Source organism: Cnephaeus nilssonii (assembly GCF_951640355.1).
Source record: "Cnephaeus nilssonii genome assembly, chromosome: 4".
Taxonomy (NCBI): Eukaryota; Metazoa; Chordata; class Mammalia; order Chiroptera; family Vespertilionidae; genus Cnephaeus; species Cnephaeus nilssonii.
In genome coordinates this window covers 78,428,769-78,453,501 of record NC_137075.1, presented here as the reverse complement: position 1 = coordinate 78,453,501, position 24,733 = coordinate 78,428,769, and the positions used below count along the sequence as shown (strand labels likewise).

The 24,733-nt window shown below is 37.4% G+C and overlaps 1 protein-coding gene across 1 annotated transcript in view; it reads left to right on the top strand.

The window, feature by feature from the left end:
- Positions 1-24,004, top strand: part of KCNH5 (potassium voltage-gated channel subfamily H member 5) — a gene marked incomplete at its 3' end in the record, with an annotated part of 258,189 nt that extends 234,185 nt beyond the window's left edge. Inside the window, exon 11 of the mRNA XM_079769588.1 lies at positions 23,057-24,004. Coding sequence (XP_079625714.1) covers positions 23,057-24,004 — 948 coding nt within the window. The remainder of the gene's footprint in view (positions 1-23,056) is intronic.
- Positions 24,005-24,733: the final 729 nt, after the last annotated feature.

The following is a 24,733-nucleotide window of genomic DNA, read 5'->3' as shown; positions in this document are numbered from 1 at the left end:
GTCACGGAGGCATAAAATACTATGACTTGAACTAGAAACTATAAGCAATTTGATATTAATAACACACAAAGCACAATACATGATAGTTCCCCTGCTGAGGATATAGGTGATGGTCAGGACAGGAAGAAAGCACCTATGTGCCTTGAAAGATTCAAATTACAGCCTCTGAAGGGACTTCAGCTGTGGAATGATGTGGTCAGATTTTCATTTAAGAAATTTCTCTCTGGTGGAAGTATGAATGATAATTTTAATGAATCATGACTGAGGAGTGGGGAAGAGAGACGAGTCTAAGATGACTCAGACTTCTGATTGAATAAATGGAACCATTATCCTAGAGGAAAATAGATGTAGGAGCAATTATGAGTATAAGCACATAGTATAAGGATAATGATTTTAGTATTAAGTGTCATTGGAATATACAGATAATTGTGTCTAATATGTGGATAGCTAGGTTTAGACCATGTTTCACTTAGGAAAAGCATATAATGTTAAAAAAGCACTGGGCCAAAGACTGAACTATGGGGAGCACCAGTGTTTGAATGGAGAATAGTAAGAGGAACCTGTGAATGAGATATAAAGGGAGACTATAAAGGGTATCATGGGTGCTAAGGAAATAGATCTACTAGAAGAATAGAGTGATCAACAGTGTAAAAGGCAGAAAAAAGTCCAGTAAAGTATGGACTGGAGAATAACCACTGTATTTGTCTATGGGGATCAATAATAATGACTAGAGAGAAAGAAAATTGTTTTGTATAGGGATGGTGGGACAAAAGCTAAGTTGTTTGGGTTGATGACTAAATAGGAAGTGTGCAAGTAGTGTCTATATAAACTATTCTTTCAAGAAAATTGTATCAGACTTGAATCCAGCAGCAGAAAAATAGCAGACTCTTATTGGATAATTTAAGGAAGGCTAAATAAAATGCTTATGTGTAAAGTGTTGGGTAACCCTGTGGTTTCTCTGCATAAGGGATAGGGCTACCCACGGGCTAGTTACAGCACACCATTACCATCCATTTGCCTAAACAGGTAAGATAAAGGAAAGAGAGAATGATAAGAAGGAGAGGAAAAAAGAGGAAAAAAAGAGAGGGGCTGGGGAGAAAGATAGAGAAATCGTGTAAAAAAAGGCTGCCTGACACAAGCTATGGCCTTTAGTCAATGAATTAAAGCAGCCCATGGTGACACCACAGAGAGGAGCTGAGATAATAAAGACCCTCATCCTCTCTTCGTTCTCTCTTTTCTCCTCTAGTGTTTCCACTGGCCTAACCCAACTGGAAGCAAGGCAGCAAGTAAATCTATTCATGTAGATATACAGGCCAGTATCTCCGGGAACAGAGCAGAGTAGAAAAGGGTGCAGAGTGGATCTGGGGAGGTAAATGGAATATGTTTAGTATAAAATTAGTTTGAGTAGAGAAGTAAGAAGGTATTAAAGTAGCTGAAAAGTCTAAGGAAGGGTTGAATTTTGTGAATTTTTTTTTTACCTCCACCGAGATAGAGAAATGAGCTAAAAGCTGAGGTGAAGGATTAGCAGAAAAGTCAAAGCTATTGGAGGATATAAAGGTAATTGATGGAGAAAAGTCCTAGAATATTCAGGTGCTCAGATAAAGAGTCAAAATGTTTACAGAAGGAAGAACATTTCATTCTCTCAGATTGGAAAGAAGAGGCAGAGGTATAATAGTATTGAGTGTCTAGGTGATGAGGGGGACAGAAGCAGGAGTCAAGAAATTGAGTGAGCTGACCACCTTGCCCCAATTTTCTCAACGAAGAAGGCATGATTATCTGCTGAGAGTGAGAAGGTGGGATTTGGGTGGGTTTTGAGGAAGATTATATTTTTTTGAAAGAGTTACTTGGGAGATGGGGTTGGAGTGAGGGTAGAAGAAGAAATTGACCAAGAACAAGATATACCACTGAAAGCCCAGATAATGTTGGAGATCCTGAGCTAACTCTTGTACCCTGTATGTATGATGGGTTTTTCTCATTTACTGGTGTGCACACAGCAGCCCGACTATGTAAATCATGATGGCCAGTTGAAGGGATGATTCAGGATCCTGGTTTTATCAGATTAGTCCAGTAGTGGGGCAGAACTACAGAAAATGAGGCCACTGGTGATCATCCTTCAAAATCCATCTTATACCACTGAGATCCTTTTATTTTATCTCTCTTCTTATGGGTGCTATTTTTTAAACGTATACTTGCAACATATTTAAACCCTTGATAATGGTGTTCTTAGAATATTTCATAAAATTTAGATAAAATTCCCATAAGTATTATAATTAGCATGTTCATGCTCAGTACAACATATTTATTCTGAAGGTTAAAACGAGGCATATAAATACAATTAAGGTTTGAATTTTAATAAAAATTACACTACATTTATATATCCACATTCCATGTGCAAACCATCAATGCTGTCTGCTAAATCCATGTAGCTTATAACTAAAAAATAAATACTGTATTTCAAAAGGCAACTATATTGAATTATTGCAGTGACATTTTCTCTTTATTTCTTTTGTTTTTCCAAAAATGTAATTCGTTTTGGTCAGTAATTATATTTTCAAAATTCCAAAAATCTCATTTTTTACAAATAGAGTAAGTGAAAAAAATGACATTATTAGAAGAGTGTCACATATTATAGCCATCTCCCAACTCGCACCAATCTATACTTATTGTTTGGAATATAGTTAAATGTCACCCAATTGGAAATTGTGCCTTTGTAATTTTACTCTACCTGCTATCTACCAAGGAAACTACATATGTGTGTCCTTGGTCTACCAATAAAGACATATTTTTATTATATGTTAATGTCATCACAGTAGAAATGAAGATTTCTGTGAGTTTATTTATTATCACATTCATTTAACAAATAAACACTCCCATATTGTTGTTCTTGATTAGATGTGAAAGAGGTTTCTTGATTCTGTCAATATTAAACAAGATAAAACAATTTGGAGAGTTTTCTTTCCATATAGTGAAGAGTAATAAAAGAAAGAGAAGGGATATGAATCATGTAATTTGGTTATGTGTGGCATTGAGTGTAGTAATTGATCCACGGTGGACATTACTGCTGTAAAGTTATTGATCTTGCTGTTTTGCAACCATTTTCCCCATAACTATCAAAGGTGATAAGCTAATCTTATCTATAGGAATCACTGCTTCTCGGGGCAATGCTTAAAATTAAATAACTATACTTTAGCAGCTACTTTATTTTGGCTTTAGTAAAAAAAAGATCAGAAGATAATACTTGATCCTCATGTGTCTTCTTGCATACAATCCATTAAGTCTAAAACTAAATTTTAATTTAAAATGATAAAAGTAAATGCCTAGGAAAGCAAAATATTCTTGAAATGTCTGGAAAGAAAAAAAAAACACACCTGATTTTCATGCAGAGTGTAGATTATTTTAATTTACTCTTTGATTTCAATTCTATAAAATAATATTTATATGACACTAAGAGTAAATCAACTGGAAATTCTCAGAGAGTCCTTCAGTTTCTTTGTAAAGGAACTGCCAGCTACTAAAATAAATAACCCCAAAATTTTAGTATCTTAACACAATAAGATTTAAATTCTCATTTATATATCAACCCAAAGCAAGTGTTTGGTGGGAATTCTTCCACTGAGTGATCCAGATACCCAGGATCCTTCCAGTTTTTAAATGCATCATTGCTTAAATGCACTGGTCCTTCCTTTCCTGCTGACAACAAAAGAGTGGACCCTGCAGGGAAATTGTACTATCCCTGGACAAGATGCACATCATTTTTGCTCACATTTCCTTGACTAGAGCTCAGTCATATGACAACTCCTATCTCTAAAGGAGGCTAAGGTAGTGTCATCTAGTCTTGTGTAAGGGAACAGAGGAAACAGTTGTGATAAATTGGCAATCTTCCATAGAGATTGACTATGTGTCTTACCCTTCTTTCCACACCTAGAACACAGAGTGGACAATAGCAAGTCTCATCTAGGCATTGTTTCCAGCTCAAAGTTCGAGATCTACAGGCAATGTGCAATCCTCTTCTGGAGGTCTGACAGGCAGGAGTTTGTTTGGGACATGCTAAGGCTGAGATGCCTGTTGGCTATTGTAAGTGGCAATGTTGAGTAAGTAGTTGGATCTATGTGGTGTCCATATGTCCCACTTTAGCCAGGACAGTTGTCTTGGAATCATTATTAATAACAACTCTGTCTCTAAAATGTGTTCGGTGTAGATGATACCTTATATGGATATATGAGTCTGAATTTTAGGGAACAGATTATGACTGCATAAAAATTTTTGTCATTACTTGGGATATACCTGCTACTTAAAATGATGGAACCTTAGATACTCTGACATTTAGAAGTTGGGGAGAGAAAGATGATACAGATAAGGTGACTCAGGCTGGTCATTGACCAGTGATGAAGTGAACCAGGAGAGTATGGAGGTTACATCATCTGGACAAAAAGAAGAAATGGTGACTGCTCTCATGGAACTCACAGTTTTGTGGGGTTTTTTTGGAAGAGGAATGGATGTTTTAAAAAGTAAATTAAAAATTACCTTTTTAGATTTACCTTCTATCTCCTGATAACAGAGACCTTAGACTGCAATAAATTAGAACAGCACAAGGTTCTTTAGATGCATCATGCTCTTAGTTTTCTACACCTCTTTGCCAGCTGTTTCTGCTCACAGCTCCTTACATCCCTTATACCTTTGGTGAATTCCTACTCATGATTCAAGATCCTGCTCAAAGGTTTCTAAGCTTTCCCCAAATCTCTACACCAGCAAAGTTATTGCCTTCACTTAATTGCTGTCGTTAATCACTTCTTCCTCTAAGATCCTTTCCATTTACCTATATCTCTAGTACTATATCCTCTCTTATTTGATGTGATAAGAACCAGAAATATTGCTAACACCAATAAAAAGAATGCAAATGATGTGCCAGCACTCTTCAAAATTCCTTAGATATAGCAATGTACTAACAACATCTATATAAGAAAAGTATTATTACTATATTTACAAATGAAGAAAAGAGCCACAAAAGGTTAAATAACTCACCCAGAATCATATAGCTAATGAATATATGAACCACAATTTGAACCAAGCCATATGGCACCAGAGCTCATATTCTTATCAAAGCATTTCATGTAGTTTAAAATTAGTAGTTTAATAAAAATGTTGGTTAGATGTTTTATTTCAACTTAAAACCTTAAAAATGTACATTCAATCACTAATGTTTTGAGGCATTAATAATCTTTTTTTATAGAAAACATACCATAATATAGCCTGAAATTTCCAATTTTGGTTTGTTTTAGTGGAACAAGAGACTCTACTAATAAACATATATACAACTAAATATTAAAAAGCATGCAATTCAACTGATGGAAGTAGAAGTTCACAGGTTAACTGTCTAGAGTTTCTGATGCTGTGGGCATCAGTCAGTGTGTTTTACAAAAATAATGAGAGGTAGCGGTCAAACTAAACATGTTGATTAAGTGAAGGTCAAATAAAAATACACTGGTCTGTTTAGTAGCATGCAGTAACAAATACCCAATAGAGGACTCATATCTAGAATGTATAAAGAATTGTTTCAGATCCTCAAGAACAGAGACAGATATATGCATCTGCATATTGTATTGAAAATTACCTGTTGATATACCTTGATGCTTTACCAGACTGTAAACTTAACTTATCCATCATTGTATCCTCAGTATCTATAAGCCTGTAGGGAGCGGCTCCCATAAATCTTTGATGAATTATAATACACTGAATTACCCCATTGCATTGTAGTAATATACTAATGAAAGGGTCTACTCCTGCTACATCCTTGAGGGTGGGACAAGGTCTTATTTATTAAGTAAAATTTGATTGAAATAAAGCTCATACATAGAAAAGCATATAAGCCATAGTGTACTGCTTGATGGAGTTTTATAAACTGAACCCATCCATGTAACCTAGCTTGAAAACAGTACAGGAAACATGTAAGCCCATTCCCTCCAATCCCCAAGATTTAACTACTGTTCTGCCTTTTAACACGTTATTTTTACCTCTTTTTTATTTTTAGAATTAAATAAGTTGAATTATACATTATGTACTCATTTGTATCTTCTTTCACTTAACATTACTTTTGTAGGAATCACTCATGTTGCCTGTAGTTGTAGTTCATTAATATTCATTGTAGTGGTTTCTGTTGAGTGAATATACTTCAGCATATCCCTTCTACTCTTGATAGATATTTGGGTTTCCATTTGAGGCTATTATGCACAGTGTTACTACAACATCCAGATGTCTTTTTATTTCAATATGGACAATTTTTTTGAGGGGCGGTTATATACTCTCGAGTGAAATTCTTGAGTCTTGTTTATCCTTAGCTTTATTAGGTGCTCACGAAACATTTTTCCAAATGATTGAATAAATTCGAACACTGACCAGCATCTTATGAGTATTCAGTTTTTCTGCATTCTCATTAACACTTGTGGTTTTCTTTTGCATTTTAGTTATTTTAGTGAGTGTTAAGGGTAACATGTTGTGGTTTTAAATTACAATCCCTTGACAGCTACTTAAGATGACTACTGCTCCATATATGTAATAGCTACATATATTATTTTTTAAAATAAAATGTTCATTTTTCTATTGAACTTGTCTCTTTGTTCTTAAAGTATTTGTAATAATCCTTTATATATTTTGGATATGAGTCCTCTATTGGGTATTTGTATTGCACTTATTTCCTTTCACTCTAACTTGTCTTTGGTTCTCTTCAAATAATAAAAAGTCTTAATTTTAATGTAGTTTAACTTACTCCTTTTTCTCCTGTATGATCACCCTTTTTGTTTGCAGTTTAAGAAATATTTTCTTACTCCAAAGTATTGAAGATTTTTCTCTTGTACTTTCTTTTAATAGGTTTATGTTTCTTACTTTCCACAATTGGATCTACAATCTGTTTAGGGTTGATTTTTGTGTATAGTGTGAGATACATACAGGACACCAGATATGCCAGTGCCTTGATCTTGGATTTGCCAACTTCCATAAATTTGAGAAATAAATTTCTGTTGTTCATGAGCCACCAAGTTTATAATATTCCGTTACAGAAGCCTGAATGGATTAAGACATATGCTAATACTATACTATCTTAATTACTATAATTTTTAAGAATAAAATATAGTAATATTTTTACTATAATTTTTTAAGATTAAGACATATGCTAATACTATACTATCTTAATTACTATAATTTTTAAGAATAAAATATAGTAATAATAACAGTACAAGTCAGTTTTTTTGTTCTTAATTAGTATTGCTTTAGCTGTTATTTTGCATTTTTATATAAATTGTAGAATTAGTTTGTTAAGGTCTTTAAAAGATTCTATTAGGATTTAGATTTGTTATAATCAATCAATTAATCAATTAGGGAATCATTTCTTCCATCTTAACATTAGTTTTTTAAACTGTAAACATGGTATATCCCTGCATGTATTTAAGTCATTTAGTTTTGTGTTCTCTGCACCTCATATGTGCCTGGAACTCAGTTGACCCTCAAAAATATGAACTTTCACATTCCCTCTTCTTCCACTCTTATGTCCTCAATCAAATATGAACTCTCATATTTTCTCCTTTTATATTGTGTGATCCTCAACTGAAAATAGTCAGTTCTGTCCTCAGAGATTATCTTTCCCTTAGAGTGAAAACTCTCTGAAGTATCAACTGGGCTAATGTAATTTGTGCTTTCTAAGAAACATGGCAAAAACTCTTCTCAAGTTACCTATATTATATTATTTATGTTAGTAGAAGGCAGTGCCTCCAATCATGGTAATATATGGAGTATGAGGTTCTTCCACCCAACACTGACAAAACTAGTTAATAATAAATAGAATATGACTGTGGGAGATCTGTCTTGACTATATAAAGATACTTCCAAATAGAATAAATCACAGATACGTTGTTTTAATGAACGAATGCTAGATTTGGTGCCAACTACATGGTTATATTTATACTAGAGGCCCGGTGTATGAAATTCATGCACTCGAGGGAGGGGGTCTCCTCAGCCCAACCTGCGCCCTCTCACAGTCTGGGAGCCCTGGGGGGATGTCCCTGACTGATGGCGTAGGCCCGCTCCTAAGCCATCAGTTGGATGTGGGAGAGGCTGATGCCACTGCCGCTGCCCTCGCCAGCCATAAGTTCAGCTGCTCAGGCCTTCTGGCTGAGCAGCGCTCCCCCTGTGGGAGCGCACTGACCACCAAGGGGCAGCTCCTGCATTGAGCGTCTGCCCCCTGGTGGTCAGTGCACATCATAGCGACCAGTCGTTCCACTTTTCAGTCAATTTGCATATAAGCCTTTTATTATATAGGATAGAAAGTTTCAAGTGAAGTATTCATGTATAATTTTTTCACAGTCTGTGCTCCAATGCTGTGCAGAGCTGAGATATCTTTAATCAGACTTCCCAGTGATGACTGCTGAGGTTGACTTCTGCGGCCTCTGCTGGCTTTGCTGTGTGCATATGCATATGCACGTTTGTGGGCAGGTTTACCGGCCTATCCCAGTCATTTAAACAGCTCCACTCTTTTTTTTTTTTTTTTAATTGTAGGATCCAGTTCTTGGCAATTGCTACGCTAAAGAAACAGCCACAGAGCTTCTCATACTCTACTTTGACTAGAATAACTAATTGCAGTTCAGCACTGTAGGGACAGAGTTATTAGCTACTTCTTAACTCTAGACACTACAGTTCAATTTCTGGCCGGCAATGTTTGGAAGCAGAAACCTTAGTAATTAGCAGCACATTTCCATTATCTCTCAGCACAGCATGTAAAACAGTTGCCTCCAGTAGAAGCAAAGTCAAAACACATGTATCCTAGATCTATACTTGTTCCTGAGGGTCATAGAAGCCTCAGTAGGGTTTGATGCAAGGAATTTTTGACACCTGTAAAATGAGGCAAGTGTGTTATCATCTGGCAAGAAGTTATGTTAGAAAGGAGTTAAAGGGCATGAAGTAGATTGTCTTATTTCAAGGTGTTTGTGTTTTGTTTTGTTTTTTTTTTTTTAGCTTCAGGTACTGACCTTTTATTTCATATATTTGAAGTATTTTAATGCTGAAAAGAAAACCTAAGTCTAACACCATCATCATTATTTAAAAGAACTAAAGTAAAAAATATTATGGGACTTGCACACAAAGTAACATAACTGATTAGAGCCCTGGCTATGACTGGGATTCCAGTCTCCACATGACCCCTCATTGCTCTTTCTGTTAGGTACTCTAAATCTCAAGTCTAGAGGATCCTGCAAAAAAAGTTTTCGAGTTGGAAGTGGCACTAGTCACCAATTCTGTTCCTAGTAGCCTTTTACTAAATTAAACATCAAGTGGTGTATATAATACACTACTTTGCATTATCTAAATGTATTGAACACATTATTCATTTGGAGTAGAGTAGAGATGGTCCAAACAGGGAAAAGTCACTTGCATGGCTAATTTTGCTTGTATGAAAAGTTCAAAAATCCAAGTGGTGAATGAAAGAGGAGAGATTTCTGCACCAGGTGAAGATATGCTATCCTTATGCCACTTGTTAGATGTAATATTGATGTCTGTTTTACATGGATTAGCTCTGTCATCCTGTTAAAATAGAGAATGGTTTACCTTAAATAGATCTTTAAACACACCTGATGTGTATACAGGCTACTTGGATTTGCCAAGTTTATACAGGTGGTCTGTGTTAGAGATAGTATTGAAATCCTTGCCTCCTAATGGACGCCCCAAGACTTTACAAAAATATTTCACTGCATACTTTTTAAAAACATATTTTTATTGATTTCAGAGAGGAAGGGAGAGGGAGAAAGAAATAGAAACATCAATGATGAGAGAGAACCACTGATCGGCTGCCTCCTGCACGCCCCCTACTGGGAATCGAGCCTGCAACCCTGGGCATGTGCTCTGACCGGGAATCAAACTGTGACCTCAGGTTCATCGGTCGATGCTCAACCATTGAGCAACACTGGCCGGGCTTACTGCACATTTTGATCTAGAATTAAGAGCTATGTCATGAGGGAACTGGAGAGTGGATTTAGAAACCAGGAAAAGAAGGTCGAGGACCAGCTGTGAATGACTGGGTGTATATCCAAGTGCCTAATCACTTTAACTCTTCTGAGTTTCAGCTGTCAAATTTCACAAAATGAAGAAATACCCAAGAATTATTCCCTTTTATATAAATTTGATTCCAACTGTAAAAGATTGAAAAAGTATTATGTAGACTAGTCACATATTTCTAAATCTTTCTAAAAGATAATACTCCAATAGAAAAAAAATAACTATATTTCTCAGCAGTGAAGAAATGGTATGTGATCTTGAGTAAAAGCTGCATTATTTTTTAGATATCAAATGCAAAAAATAACACATTTTTAAATAAATATGTCAGAGGTAGTTTTGCAAAGAAAAGCTGCAGAAATTTTTTTTATTATGAAAAAAAAATCCTTAAAAGGATTATAACTACCCTACCTGAGTAATGGTTCTCTTTGAGGCCCAACAATTATCTTACAAGGCAAAAGCTAAGGCCACATGTTAGCTGTGTACCTGGGGACAAAGGAATAGTGTCACATGAGATCTAGTAGGTAATATAGTTGAAAGTGCATTGTAAGCTACAAAACAAAATTACACATAGCATTCGGAGTGCTGGCATGGAATAGCAGAAGGAACATTGGAATGGCCATTAGGAAATAGATTTCAGTCCCAGTGTGGCCATTTGCTGGCTAAGTGAGCTTAGGCAAGTCACATAACTTCTCTGACCCTCATTGGTCAAATAGGGATTATCATAATGGCCCTGCCTGATTTATAGAGTTGTGGGGAGAAAATGAGATATCTATGCTAAAGTGGGTTGTAAAATGGATCGATTTTGCCAAGTGTTAAATAATGTTATTTTCTACTTGCATACTGGAGTCCCATTACATATTCATATATATACATCTCTCTCTCTGTGTTAAACTTCCAGCCTAGAGTCAGGACTTTTGGCTTATTCCATTATTAAAGTGATTCAACCTCCTTTTTCATTTCATGTCCTTCTCCCAGGCCTTTGGTCCTTTAGATACTTTGCATCACTCTTGAATTTAGATCAGGAATCAGTCTTTCAGTCCAGTAGACCCAGGTTGGAAACCCTGCTTTGTTATTCATTGGCTGTATAGACCGAGGGGAGGTTTTTAAAATCTCTTTAAGCCTTGGTTTTTAAATCTATAAAATGGATCATCGGGCAAATTAAATGAGCAAATAATCCATGGGAAATATTTAATGCAGTTCTCCTAATTCTGGTGCTTTTATTGCAATGATTATAAGATGGAAGCAATAGCTACTCTGACCAGAGTAATTAAGTTCCCAATGACAGTGTAGTCTAATATGTCATTTATGGGACTGGGACTGTATTCTTACATATCCAACAAAGCAAAATGGTGATGCTTTTCTCTATCAGTTTTGTTCCTTTGAACTTGAGTGTGCTAAAATTCTATGCTGAGAACTTAGGAAAAAAAGAATATTCTAAATATGCAAATGCTAATAAGTTGGTGACAATTACAATGCTACTAGATATTAGCTTAAATAGCAAGAGTGGGGCTCTGCCACCATTTATTCTAAAATATGTGGTATTGACTTAGTAGGAGTCAAATAAATAAGGAAATTGATATTTCAGACTTGGAAGGGTGGAGACAAGTAATTTTCAGTGAAAAACCATTTGGTAAAATTGCTAACTGTGATGGCCTTCTAATGCTATAGCTCTTTTGAAAGCAGAATATCACTAATGAGTGGTGTTGGGGACTGATTACATTTAGTAAGCCATGAGAAGATGACCTCAGGTAAGCGTTAGCTGGCTTATAAGCAAATATGGAAAAGAGTCAAGAATAGGGGTGATTGGGGGTTGGGAAATAAGATTGAAAATTCATTGCACAGAAAAGTCCTTTAAGACAGTGGTCGCCAACCTTTCGGACCTCACAGACCCTACCAGTGGTCCTTGGCCACCGGTTGTCGACTGCTGCTTTAAGACTCAGTTTTGTAGCAAATATCAGATAATGAAAGCTATCTCCCACCAAGCCTGTTGGCATCAATGTAGCTGCCAGTATGGAGAGAGACGGAGACAGAGACATGAGGCCAAGAAAGCAAAGGATTAAATCAGGCTTGAGAATTATGTCTAAGAAAGAACTTTTTGTGAGGGTGCAGTGTATGGAATTCACTGTAAATAGATCAGAAAGTGACTAAAATTCCTGAGAGCATTATATTGCTACAGAAACCACAAGTGTGCTTTTAAGAAATTGTTTCACTCTCTGAGCCCAAAACCAAACCTTAGGCTCCCAAATTTGCACAGACCGGAAGTAGTTGAAATAGGACAAACTCTTCAATTCCAGTATCAGGTCTTACTATGGAATAATATGGACAAAAAAGATGCTCTAAAAAGATGGAATCAGGAGCCACAGAGAACAGTGGATGAGAGCGCTAATCCCAGGTAGCAGACTGAGAAACGAATAAAGGAATTTACCCTACTGCCTGTAAGGGGGCCCTTTAAGGCCTGGCTGGCAAATTTCAGCACTGCTCTAGATCAGTGACTGCTGAGCCTTTCAGCCATTGATCCCTGCCCCCTTTGATGGGAGTGTTTAGTCAGTTATCCTATGCCTGCTCCACTGTTGTATATTGTGCATGGGGGGTATATACCTGTGTGTATCTAGCGAGGGTGGGGGGTGGATAACTTGTCTTTCTAGTTTGTGTATTACCGTTCCAGGCTTCCTCATCTCCTTTTGCTTATTAGACTAAAGATAGACTTCTTCAAAAATTTCCTCTTTTTCTCTCAAATTGTTTATGTAGCCCATCAGCAAACCTTATTGTTCTGGCAAAATAAATCCAGAATCTGACCACTTATTACCTCCATTTCTACCTCCCTGGTCTAAGTCACCATTATGTCTTACACAAACTATGCAAAAAAAACACCCCAAATGGATTACTCTGCCTCTAACTATCCTTCCCACCTTACAGCTTATTTCCCCAGAGCGGCCTGGGCGACCCTTTCCCCTTCCTTTCCCTCAGTTAAAATCCAGAGTCTGGCCTCCCACCCAACCTCCTCTCCCATCACTCTCTCCATGTTTACTAGCACCCACTTTGTCCTCCTTACTGTTTCTCAGATATAGGAAGCATTCTCTCACCTGAGGGACCCCACTCCCCATGCTGTCTGCATGACCTGCTTCTTCATTTCATGACTATCTGTGCTCAAATATTACTTCCTCATAGAGACTTCACCCCTCAGCCATTCTCTATGCTCTTACACACTTTATTTTTCTTTGTAGCTCACATCACCTTCTGACATTATAAGAAATATATAAAGGGTTTTGTTTTGTTTACTGATGTCTATCTAACTCCAAATCAGAGAGTGGAACATGGTAGGTGTTTAACAAATATAATGTGAATGACTATCTTGTTTGCTGCTGCATCTCACCATTAATAAGTGTCACAGAGTAAGTGCTATAGGATAGACTGGACCCAATTCCACCGGGGACATTAAGAGAAAGCCTCCTAGCAGGGGGCTTCATGGATGCTCAGCCTGCGTAGCTGTACAGGGCCTTGCACTGAGAAGTGCCCTGCTCCTGGTTTAATGCTCGGCTGTTACTATCGTGAAATTCATCACTTTGAATTGATTGGCTGCCTCCTGCATGCACCCTACTGGGGATTGAGCCCGAAACCCGGGCATGTGACCTAACCAGGGATCAAACCATGACCTCCTGGTTCATAGATCAACCCTCAACCACTGAGCAACACCAGCTGTGCCCTGCTTGTTTTGTTTTTTTTTTTTTTTTGAGATATAATTCACTCGCCAATTTACCATTTTAATGTATAAAATTCATTGTTTCTTTGTATATTCACAAAGTTGTGCAACTATCATCATTATCTAATTCCATAAAATTCTCCCCAAAGAAATCCCATACCCATTAATAATCATTCACAATTTTCTACTATCCCCTCCACTCCATCCCTGGAAACTATTCATATACTTTCTAACTAAATTTGCCTATTCTGGACATTTCACATAAGTGAAACCATACAATATGTGACCTTTTGTGTCAGGTTTCTTTCACTTAACATAATGTTTTCAAGGTTCATCCATGTTGTAGCCTGTATCAGAGCTTCATTCCTTTTAATGTCTGAATAATATTTCATTGTATGGCTATGTCACATTTGACTCATCAGTTAATGGATATTTGGGTTGTTTTTACTTTTTGGCTGTCATGAATAATGCTGCTGTGAACATTTATATAGAAGTTTTTATGTGTCTGTATGTTTTCATTTCTCTTAAATATATACCTAGGAATGGAATTGCTGGGTCATTTGGTTACTTTATGTTTACCTTTTTGAGAAATTGCTGAGCTGTTTTCTACATGGGACTGGACCATTTTATATTCCTTCCAGCAATATGTGAGGGTTCCAACTTTCTACACCATGCCAACATTTGTTAGTTTCTGTTTAAATAACACTTGGTATTTTTTGACTATTGTCGACTTTGTCTTCCTTCCTTTATTATTTTTTAAATGAAAACCTCTAGTAATGGAAACATATAATGATCGACTCTATTCCAGTTATGCTTAAATTAGTAATGGAGTTTGTAATCTATGTTTCATTTCTTATGAAAAATATATTTTCATATTTGTGATAGCCTGGAGAGTTCATATTAATGAACTTTTATATGGTAAAGGAAAATGGGGTCTAGAACATTGCATCAGTAAATTCAGGAATTGTATCAGTAATTCTACAATGTTCTGCGTTTGCATCTTACTAACCACCTTTATCCACATTCGCAAAGTTAAAAAGTATTACTTTTCTCCCTTTCTTCTTTTTTTCCTTCTGTGAGGGAGGAAAATAATTTTCCCTTTACCCTTCTTGGCTAAAAATAAATGACATATTAACAGGAGAAAAAGAAAAGTCTAATAACAAGTATACCTCCTGTATACATGTATACCTCCTTAAATAACATTTCCAGCTAACAACAAAATAAAATGTTGGGGAAGTGGGGAGGCCAGTTACTGCTGGGAGCGGGGGTGCCAAGAAAATCACAGTAAACAAGGGTAAGTTGTTATTTAGATTTAGATAAATGTTTCTAGAGATTTAGAATCATCTTTCTCTTCCTCCTACAAAGAGGGAGACACTCTTACAAGAAGAGATTTCACTTATAAATGCAAATGTCTCTTATAAAAGGATCACTTCTCCATTTTCAGAGCTTCTCCTGTGCCTGCAGTTTCTTAAAACAACCAGCTCAAGATAGTCCTTATGCCAAAAAGACATATTTTGTGGTGATACATTTTGTTCCTTCTTTCTCCCTCCCTCCCTCCCTCCCTCCCTCCCTCCCTCCCTCCCTCCCTCCCTCCCTCCCTCCCTCCCTCCCTCCCTCCCTCCCTCCTTCCCTCCGTTCCTTTTTTCCTTCCTTCCTTCCTTCCTTCCTTCCTTCCTTCCTTCCTTCCTTCCTTCCTTCCTTCCTTCCGGGTGATACATTTTGTTTGTTCTTTCCTTCCTTCCATCCTCCCTCCCTCCCTCCCTCCCTCCCTCCCTCCCTCCCTCCCTCCCTCCCTCCCTCCCTTCCTCCCTCCCTTCCTTCCTTCCTTCCTTCCTTCCTTTTGGGGTGATACATTTTGTTCCTTCTTTCCTTCCTTCCATCCTTTCTTCTTCCTTCTTTCCTTCCTCCCTTCTTCCCCTCTCCTGCTCTACTCACCTCCCTTTCTTCCTTTTTCTTATTAATCAATCAATTAATTCCTCAAATTTTATTTGGGAACTAAAAGGCTGAACTAGACATTAACACATCATTTTTGTTACCAAACAGAAAGAGTTCATCTGATGTTACCAGGGTCAAACGCTAAACATCAAAATTCGCAGTGGAGAAATGAGTGACTTTATTTGCAGAGCACTAAGCAAGGAGAACAGGAAAGCTATGGCTCTAAACCTGAACTCCTGTTTCCTGGGTTCCGGGCATTTTTTAAGGAATTAGGGGGAACAGGTATGTGAAAGCACTGGCTGGGCAAGTTTTCATTGGAGGACCTTGGAGCTTGTCCATTTATGGGAAGGGGCTCCAGCACCAAGAGATTCCTGGACAGTGGACCCTTTGCTTCTGAAGGGTTCTGGTGTTCGCGGTCTGGTTAAGTCCCAGTCCTTTGGTTCTGTGGGAACAGCGTCCAGAACTTCCGTTCCATGTTATAGCTGGTTGTAGTTTAGTGTTTAGCCCAGGTTTAGTCCATGAATCCATTGTGGGAGTCCCACATGGCTGTGCGTGAGGTGGGCACAAGGGAGAGCAGCCCCCTGCGACAGGAGTCCCAAGAGGGCACAGGGCCTGTGTGTGTGTGTGTGAGAGAGAGAGTGCACAAACTTCTTTGTTTGGAAGTTTAAATATTTAGGTTTCTCTTGCTTGCAGTGGCCACGCCCATTCTGACCACTAATTTGTTCCCAGGAATGACTGGCAGACTTCCCATGTCACTCAGACCTTACTGGGCATTCATCTAAACTGCCTCTGTTCATCTAAATTACTCATCTAATCAGCAGGGAGCAGACTTGGAGAGAGTTTAATGCACTTTTTGGTAAAGCTGTAGACATGGCATGTCCATACTCTTTGGTCTTCCCTTGCTCCTTTCTTGTTTGAGCTGGTTTTGCAGTTACACTTGCCCTTGGAGAGCTTAAAGATGTATGAGTGGCCTAAGTAAAGCAAGGACACCATATTTCAAAACAGTTTGATGAGTCATCCTTACTCTTCCTTCACACATCTAAATTTGTTGAATGGCCATCAGCCACGGCTCCATCACTGTGGCCTTTGTTAGAAAGAGCTTATAGCCTCTGATCTGGATATGACAGTGTGTTTAATAAATATAAGTCTTTGTTATATTAGTTTAAGTTGGAATGGATTGAAAGGACTGGAGTTGGATTAGTGACTAAGTTTATAGAAATAGTAAAAAGAAACAAAGAGCCAAACCAACTAGACCCCATGAGTCAGATGAACAGGAGCAGCTGCTTGATCACATGCACCTATAAATTCATAGTCAATTCCCCAGACTCACAGATCCAGAAAGCGATGGGCCATTTGAGAGAAAACACCGCTGCTATCCTCCTTCAAATTATAAACCACTGAATCTATGTCATTAAACAAATTATTCTAACCTTTTTTTTCCTGGCCTTTATGGGATTTCAAAGTTCAGTACACATTCAATTTACTCCATTTTGATATCACTTTTATAATCAAATGTCCTACTTTTGAAATGGAAAGCTCAGTTGGCCATGTTCCCTGTTAAGTTTTAGAAGCTTTTATCATTTAAATAAATTAAACCTTCCAGCATGGGCTTCACAGAACATAATGAAGCATGGAGAAGAAAAGCTTAAATGAAATAAACCTCTCTGATCATAGGAATAGTACATGCTATTGTGCATTCTACCAATAGATGTGTGACAGGAATCAGCCTGATTCATGATTTTTCTTTTTAAATTTTGCCCTCAATTTTTTGTCGTGTTCATCAGATATTTAATTAGCCATTGGTGAGAGGAGTGAGGAGAGACAGAGTACATCAAGTGCAAGGGCTCTGAGAAAAAAACCCAAATTTGGATACTTTTTTTAATTTAAATTATTTATTGTTGAAAGTATTAGATATGTCTCCCTTTTTTCCCCAGCTGCTCCTACCCCCTAGCAATGCTCTCACCCCCCTACTGTCTGTGTCCATTGGTTAAGCTTATATACATGCATACAAGTCCTTTGGTTGATCTCAAAATTGGATTTTTAAAGGCTGATTTCTTTCAACACCACATTGATAATCATGTATATACATTTTTTACATGGTTTAATTCATTTACATTGCTTTCCTATGAACTTCAGTCAGATCATTTAACATTTTTAAAAACTATTTTTTTGGGGGGTGGGTTGTTTTTGTTTTCTAGAAATAAATCATCATCATTTCCATGTAATGTGTAAAATTTATATAGTTAATGTATTGAATTTACTTCTGTATGACACCTTGCCCATATAAGAATCAATTGGATTATGAAAACTCTTAATAAGTTTGCAGATTCTTCCAACTTCCAAAGAGTAGCATGCAGATTTTAAAAAAATCCAAATAGGAACATGCTATTTTTTAGGGGTTTAACTAAATAAAATGTATCAATCTTCCATTCTGTTACTAAGTTGAACTATTTTATTATATGCATTATTAAATAGTTAAAAGTAAAAGGCCCCTCTTAAAAGGAAATATTCTGCAGAATATATTTGAGAATGCTCGTAATGGTAATGTAGAATAACTGCCATGCTATTTTTATGATGAAATGTAGCTCCTTAGTAATAAAAATACATTGTTATTCAAATTTAGAGTTAGGGGTCATAAAGTTATCTTCAAAACTATGAGGATTTATAGAGAGGGCCTATTACTTTTAATGATTTTGAAATACAGTGAATTACTTTAGGCATCCCTGCTGTTTTATTTTCTTATTTGTGACATAATGCATTCTTTGTAACAAGACAGAACACAAAGCTATTATACTTTACAGACAAGACATGGATCAAGTGGTGGTGGCATCTCAGTAGATTATTAGTCTTTAATCATTGTAAACACGATAAAATCATCTTTTTACCTGTTTCTTTGTTTTTAATTTTAGTGCTTATATTCTTACCTCACATTAAGAAAGTGTTGTGTTGCCATCAGCTGGAAAATAAGTTCTTAATGGGTGTTACTACATCCTTACAATGAAACTGTTCTGACTCAGGTTCTTTAAAGACTGATTTGTGGGTTGAAGCTCTGGTCCTGGCTTACAAATGAGGAAATAGGGGTGGGCGGGCATTATGATTAACTACAGGGGTGGGGAACCTTTTCTCTGCCAAGGGCCATTTGGATATTTATAACATCATTCATGGGCCATACAAAATTATCAACTTAAAAAATTAACTGTTATATTTGGTCAAACATTTAATTAACTTGCCCTTAATGCCTTGGCAGGGCCAGACCGAAGGATTTACTGGGCCTTATACTGCCAGTGGGCTGGACGCTCCCCACCCCTGAATTATAATACATATAGCATTGATTTATTGTCTAGACTAAGAGTGCAAAATAATAAAAGAAATAGAAAACAATTTTCCTGTTTGTAATATTTTTGATTTGTAGACTGATCACAAACATGTATTTGCTGAGTGTATGAAAAGGTAATTGATTTGATAAATAACATTTATTTATTGAGGTCTTTCAAGGTAACAGACACTGTTGTAGGCATTAGAGATAGAGCAGTTAACAAAACAAAGGTCCCTGTCCCCATAAACAAATGAATCTAGGTATTAGTGTTATCTGCATCCCCACCTGTTACCCATGGAAGTGGAGTTCCTGCGGTGCTGCAAGGAAAGGAATTTCCTAAGACTTTCATGGAGGACGAGTGAACTTTATTCCTGTGGAATTAAACCCATGGCTTTCCAATGTCCTATTTCCCTCCATCTGCCATGGAAAAAGTCCAGTCTTGTCTTCAGCAGGGCTAGGATTAAGGCCCAGAGTCTCCGCTCCACATTAAAGTCCAGTTTAGTCCAGCATCTGGCTAGTTTAGCTTGTGTCCCAGCTGCAGTCCATTGTATGTGGGGTTCACATGGCCATGGGCTGTGCGGCTGCTTAAGAGCACATGGTGGGTGCAGGTGTTGGTGTAAAAGGGTGCAATAGGGAACAAGAAGCAAGAGATAGAGGGAACTCCTTTGTATGGGGATTATGACCAGGGCTTGACCGGTTAACCCTTCAAGATTTCACACCTTTGCAGTGTCTCTATCCCCCTAGCCAAGTATCTTCTTCCCAGATTAGACGGACAGACAAGAACCTTCCCTACTTCATCCCTACTTCACTGCACATGAACCTATCTCCTGCTTTGTTGGACCCCTTCCCCCAGTGATCTGCAGGGAATGGACTGGTGGTTCCATGGGGAGTGGGGAGTGTGAAGTTGAAGTTTCCTGGTGAAGCTGCCCAGATGACCATGATTATAATGTCTAGCCTTTCCTTTGCTCTCTTTCTGTTATTAATATTATTAACTAGCCAATATCATTATCAATGATGTTAACATTAATGGGATCAAAGATGGTATAGGGAAAAGCACATTCTTTGACCCTCTCCACTCCCCACCTTTCATAAATGTAATACATTTAATATATGTAGAAGCAAGTTAAAAGAAAATACAAGGGCTTCCTTGAAGGGAACAAGAAGCTACAAATGGTGGCATGTATTTTGACTGCTGGGAGAGTAAGCAAGCCTACTGCCTTTGCCTTGGAGAGTGAGGAGAGTTTAGAGATTGTCTCCTTTAAGCCTCTTTTCAGCTTTTTTGTCAAGGATATCAGTTACTCAACAAGCACAGGGATGGTTCTCCATCGCAAATGCTTTGTGATGCGTTACCTGTTGGGTGTGAAACTCCCCTATTTCATCCACTTAACTATCTGGGTTTTCACAAGGTCCAGAAGGAAGTGTCAACATTACCCTAAGAGATGCAGTGAAGAGAAAACTGTTTGGAATCCGACTCCTTGGATTTGTATCCTGGTCACTTACTAGTTGTGTGACCAAAGGCAAACCACTCAAACTGTCTGTGCCTTAGTTTGCTCTTCTGTAACATGAGAATAATAGGACTTATTGCACAGAGTAGTTACAACAGTTAAATTAGAAAATAAATGTGTAGACAATCTCTATGTTATATGTAAACTTCTTATAACTATTTCTCAATTAGTCACAGTTTCTCTTCTGCAGTCAAAATATACAAGATAAATTCAGTCTCCTTTAACAAACTCCGTCTAATCCAATAATGTTTTTTAAAGTTAATTTTGTTTTAAAAGCCTGGTAATGGCAAATAGTTGATCTAATCTAAGTGCTATTGTTTTCAGTGAGGCTCCAGTTCAAATTCTGTAGCTTGGGTAGGACATTACATTTAGCAAACAAAATGAAGAACCACCCAGTGAAATTTAAGTTTCAAGTAAACAATGAATAGTTTTTAAAGTACAAATATATCCAAATAAATAATGTACACATTTTTCAGTGTAAGTATGACCTAAATATTGCAAGAATGTCCTGCATTTTATTTGGCATCCCTGTGTCAGGCACCTACCCTGCTCCACTGAGAGTTTGAAATAGATCCCTTTTTCCCCAATGGGAAGGCTATTGCCACTTCCCCAGTGGGAAGACTAGGGCATCAAGGCTACGTCTATCAAAGGCTAAGTAACAACCTTTAAAATAAATAAACAAAAAAGGTAGGAATTGAGTATGAAGGAGGATGTGGCCAGTCATTTGCGTCAGTCTCCTCATGTCAGTTCATAGACCCAAAGTGAGTACATTTTCGGTGATAGGGGATGAGACAGGAATATAGTATCTATGTTTCCACGTTTGGATCTGTCTGGTCCCAGTGAGTGTTAATATCTTAAAGTCTTAGAACAAGCTCTGTTTACTTAGGAAGTGTAAGAAACATGTCAGCCCTTTGAAAGACCTCTAAGCACACAGGTTGGAGCTTTGGTATCAGACTTGGAGATTAGTATTGCATCTGTTTTAAAAAGTGCCTCTAGAATGGGAAAAATGTGCTGGTCTTTGCAGACAGTTATTAAATTTAGAAAATATTTATTTTAAATTTCAAATTATTAGTACATGATAAGCTGCTTTTAGTGCCTCGATCTCAATTTTTAAAATGTTCTCTTAGAGAAGTGCTATCTCCCTGACTTTATTCTGTTAACAGTGACCATCATTAGTTTTGGCTTCTGCTATAAAATCAATGATTATGTGTTACTCCTGGAAACTGCTGAATCTTCAAGAGGTGATGAAAATGGTTTCACATACAAAGTGTTTTATGAGAGTTCAAGGGAGAGAACCAACATTTTTTTTGAGTGTCTTTCATATGCCTGAGACTCTGTACTTCTCATATATTTCTAATCTAACCAACAACTTAATCAGAGGGGGTGGTGGAGGTAAGTTATTTTGCTATTATCATAAAATTGTCTGATGCTGAAAGCACTTCATCTCACTTCCTTTTGAATTTTCCTTACAACCTTCTCCTGCAGTTATTTTGTTCTTCAGCAAAAAATCTTACACTATTAAATTCACTTCTAACTCTGAAAATATAAGGGGTAATGTCCTATATAGTTTACTATTTTTTATTTTTCTTGAAATTATACATTCCCAGTATTATTTTTAGAATAGGTTTTTTTTTTCAAGAAAGTTTGCTTATTTATTTATGGATACTCATCTAACATCACATGTACTACGTATTTAGTTTTATGTTTAAAATGTAAAAACATTTGAAGATTCCAACCTCCCACTCAGTGAAAGTCTCACCTGGACAAAGTCCTTACTTCTGTTTGCATATTTTAGTCGTGTGAGGATCACGAGTTTTCAAATTATTCAATTAATAGATAGGAGCTTTAAATTAAGTGTATATATTCAGGTGATAGTTACCTTCCAGAAACTTTTTCTTTTATAGATCCAAGTTCTGCCCTCTGGAGCCATATGAATACATTTAATCCTTCCTCATTCCCAACCCAGGTCCTTTGTTGATAACCTGTCTAACTTTTCAGTACCTTTAAACCCTGGAAATCTTACTATTTAACCCTTAAACAAGGGATGGTATTAAAGTAGTTTTGAATCATACACACACACACACACACACACACACACACACACACATATATATGTGTGTGTGTGTGTGTGTGTGTGTGTGTGTGTATGGAAAACATACAAAAACAGTGACATATTACGAGTAAATTTAAGAGATAAATATATATTTCTTTACTCATATATGTATATACACATATGCATATACTAACATATTTAGTATAACGTGTACTAATATATTTTCCATTAAATAGGAACATGAACTAGAAAGGCAGTATATTCAGTTGTTTCTTCACTACATTCACCCTAGAATTAAGTAAGCTAAGTAATCTTAGTCAATCGCCCTATGTTGAGTTTTAAGTACATACACTGCATGTGTTAAATAGTATGGGAATATTTTTTCCCTTCACACATGACCTTGCCCTATGTTAGAGGGTTTCCTCTGTAAAACCAAGCACATCTGCATGCTGTCACACGATTATAAATCCATCTGTTTTTATCGTGTTTTCCATATCTCTGCCCCACCACAGATCATTTTCCGTAAAATCAGTGATGTGAAGAAGGAGGAGGAGGAGCGCCTCAGGCAGAAGAATGAAGTTACGCTCAGCATCCCCGTGGATCACCCGGTCAGAAAGCTCTTCCAGAAGTTCAAGCAGCAGAAGGAGCTGCGGAATCAGGGCTCCTCGCAGAGCGACCCCGAGCGGAACCAGCTCCAGGTAGAGAGCCGCTCCTTACAGAATGGAGCCTCCATCACCGGCACCAGTGTGGTCACGGTGTCACAGATCACACCCATTCAGACATCTCTGGCCTTCGTGAGAACAAGCGAGTCCCTCAAGCAGAACAACCGCGAGGCCATGGAGCTCAAGCCCAATGGCGGTGCTGACCCCAAATGTCTCAAAGTCAACAGCCCCATAAGAATGAAGAACGGAAATGGGAAAGGGTGGCTCCGACTCAAGAATAACATGGGAGCCCATGAGGAGAAAAAGGAAGACTGGAATAATGTCACTAAAGCCGAGTCTATGGGGCTGTTGTCAGAGGACCCCAAGGGCAGCGACTCAGAGAACAGTGTCACCAAAAATCCGTTAAGGAAGACGGATTCTTGTGACAGTGGGATTACAAAAAGTGACCTTCGTTTGGATAAGGCTGGTGAGGTGCGAAGTCCGCTGGAGCACAGCCCTATTCAGGCTGATGCCAAGCATCCCTTTTATCCCATCCCCGAGCAAGCCTTACAGACCACACTGCAGGAAGTCAAACATGAACTCAAGGAGGACATTCAGCTGCTGAGCTGCAGAATGACTGCCCTGGAGAAGCAGGTGGCAGAAATTTTAAAAATACTCTCAGAAAAAAGTGTGCCCCAGACCTCTTCTCCGGAATCCCAAACGCCACTCCAAGTACCTCCCCAAATACCATGTCAGGATATTTTTAGTGTTTCCAGGCCTGAGTCACCTGAATCTGATAAAGGTGAAATCCACTTTTAATATATATTATACATATATATTTGTTAATATCTTAAAGACAGTATATACATCTATATACAGAATGTGTATATACGGTATATACATATATATTTTCACTTGCTTTCAATATGATGAACACAATATGGATTTTGATATGTAAATATTGCATGTCCAGCTGGATTCTGGCCTGCCAAAGATGATTATTAAAAACATAGATATTGCTTGTACATTATGCAGTTGACTGCATGCACACTTTACTTTTATTTATAATCTCTATTCTGTAATTTTAAAAAAAGTATGATTTTTTGTTAATCAAGGCAATGTAATATTTGAAGAATCAGGGTCCAACCTGCCAATGTTGCCATGACAAATTTGATCTCAGGCTGAGTAGACTGCACTGTCATTTTCTCGCTGTTCTGTTGAGTTAAAATTATAGATTAATGCCAAGGAAGAGTTCAACTTTGTAAACTGTTAGTACCATTTCATGATCTCTTTCCTTAGGATATTTTTCTGTAACTGAGTGTTAGGTTATTTTTCCCCAAAAGGCAACGTTTTCTCCATTTAAAGGACTGTTTTGTTGCCTGAGTCAGATAGCATTATGGAGTATTGAAAATTTATTGCTATGGGTTTTGTGCATGAATTGCATTTTTTGCTCAACTATACCTCTTCTTTTTCAACATTATACTTATATAGTAATCATTAACTTCTATGTAAGGAAATCCCTATCCCCTCTATCTTGGAGAACAGCTG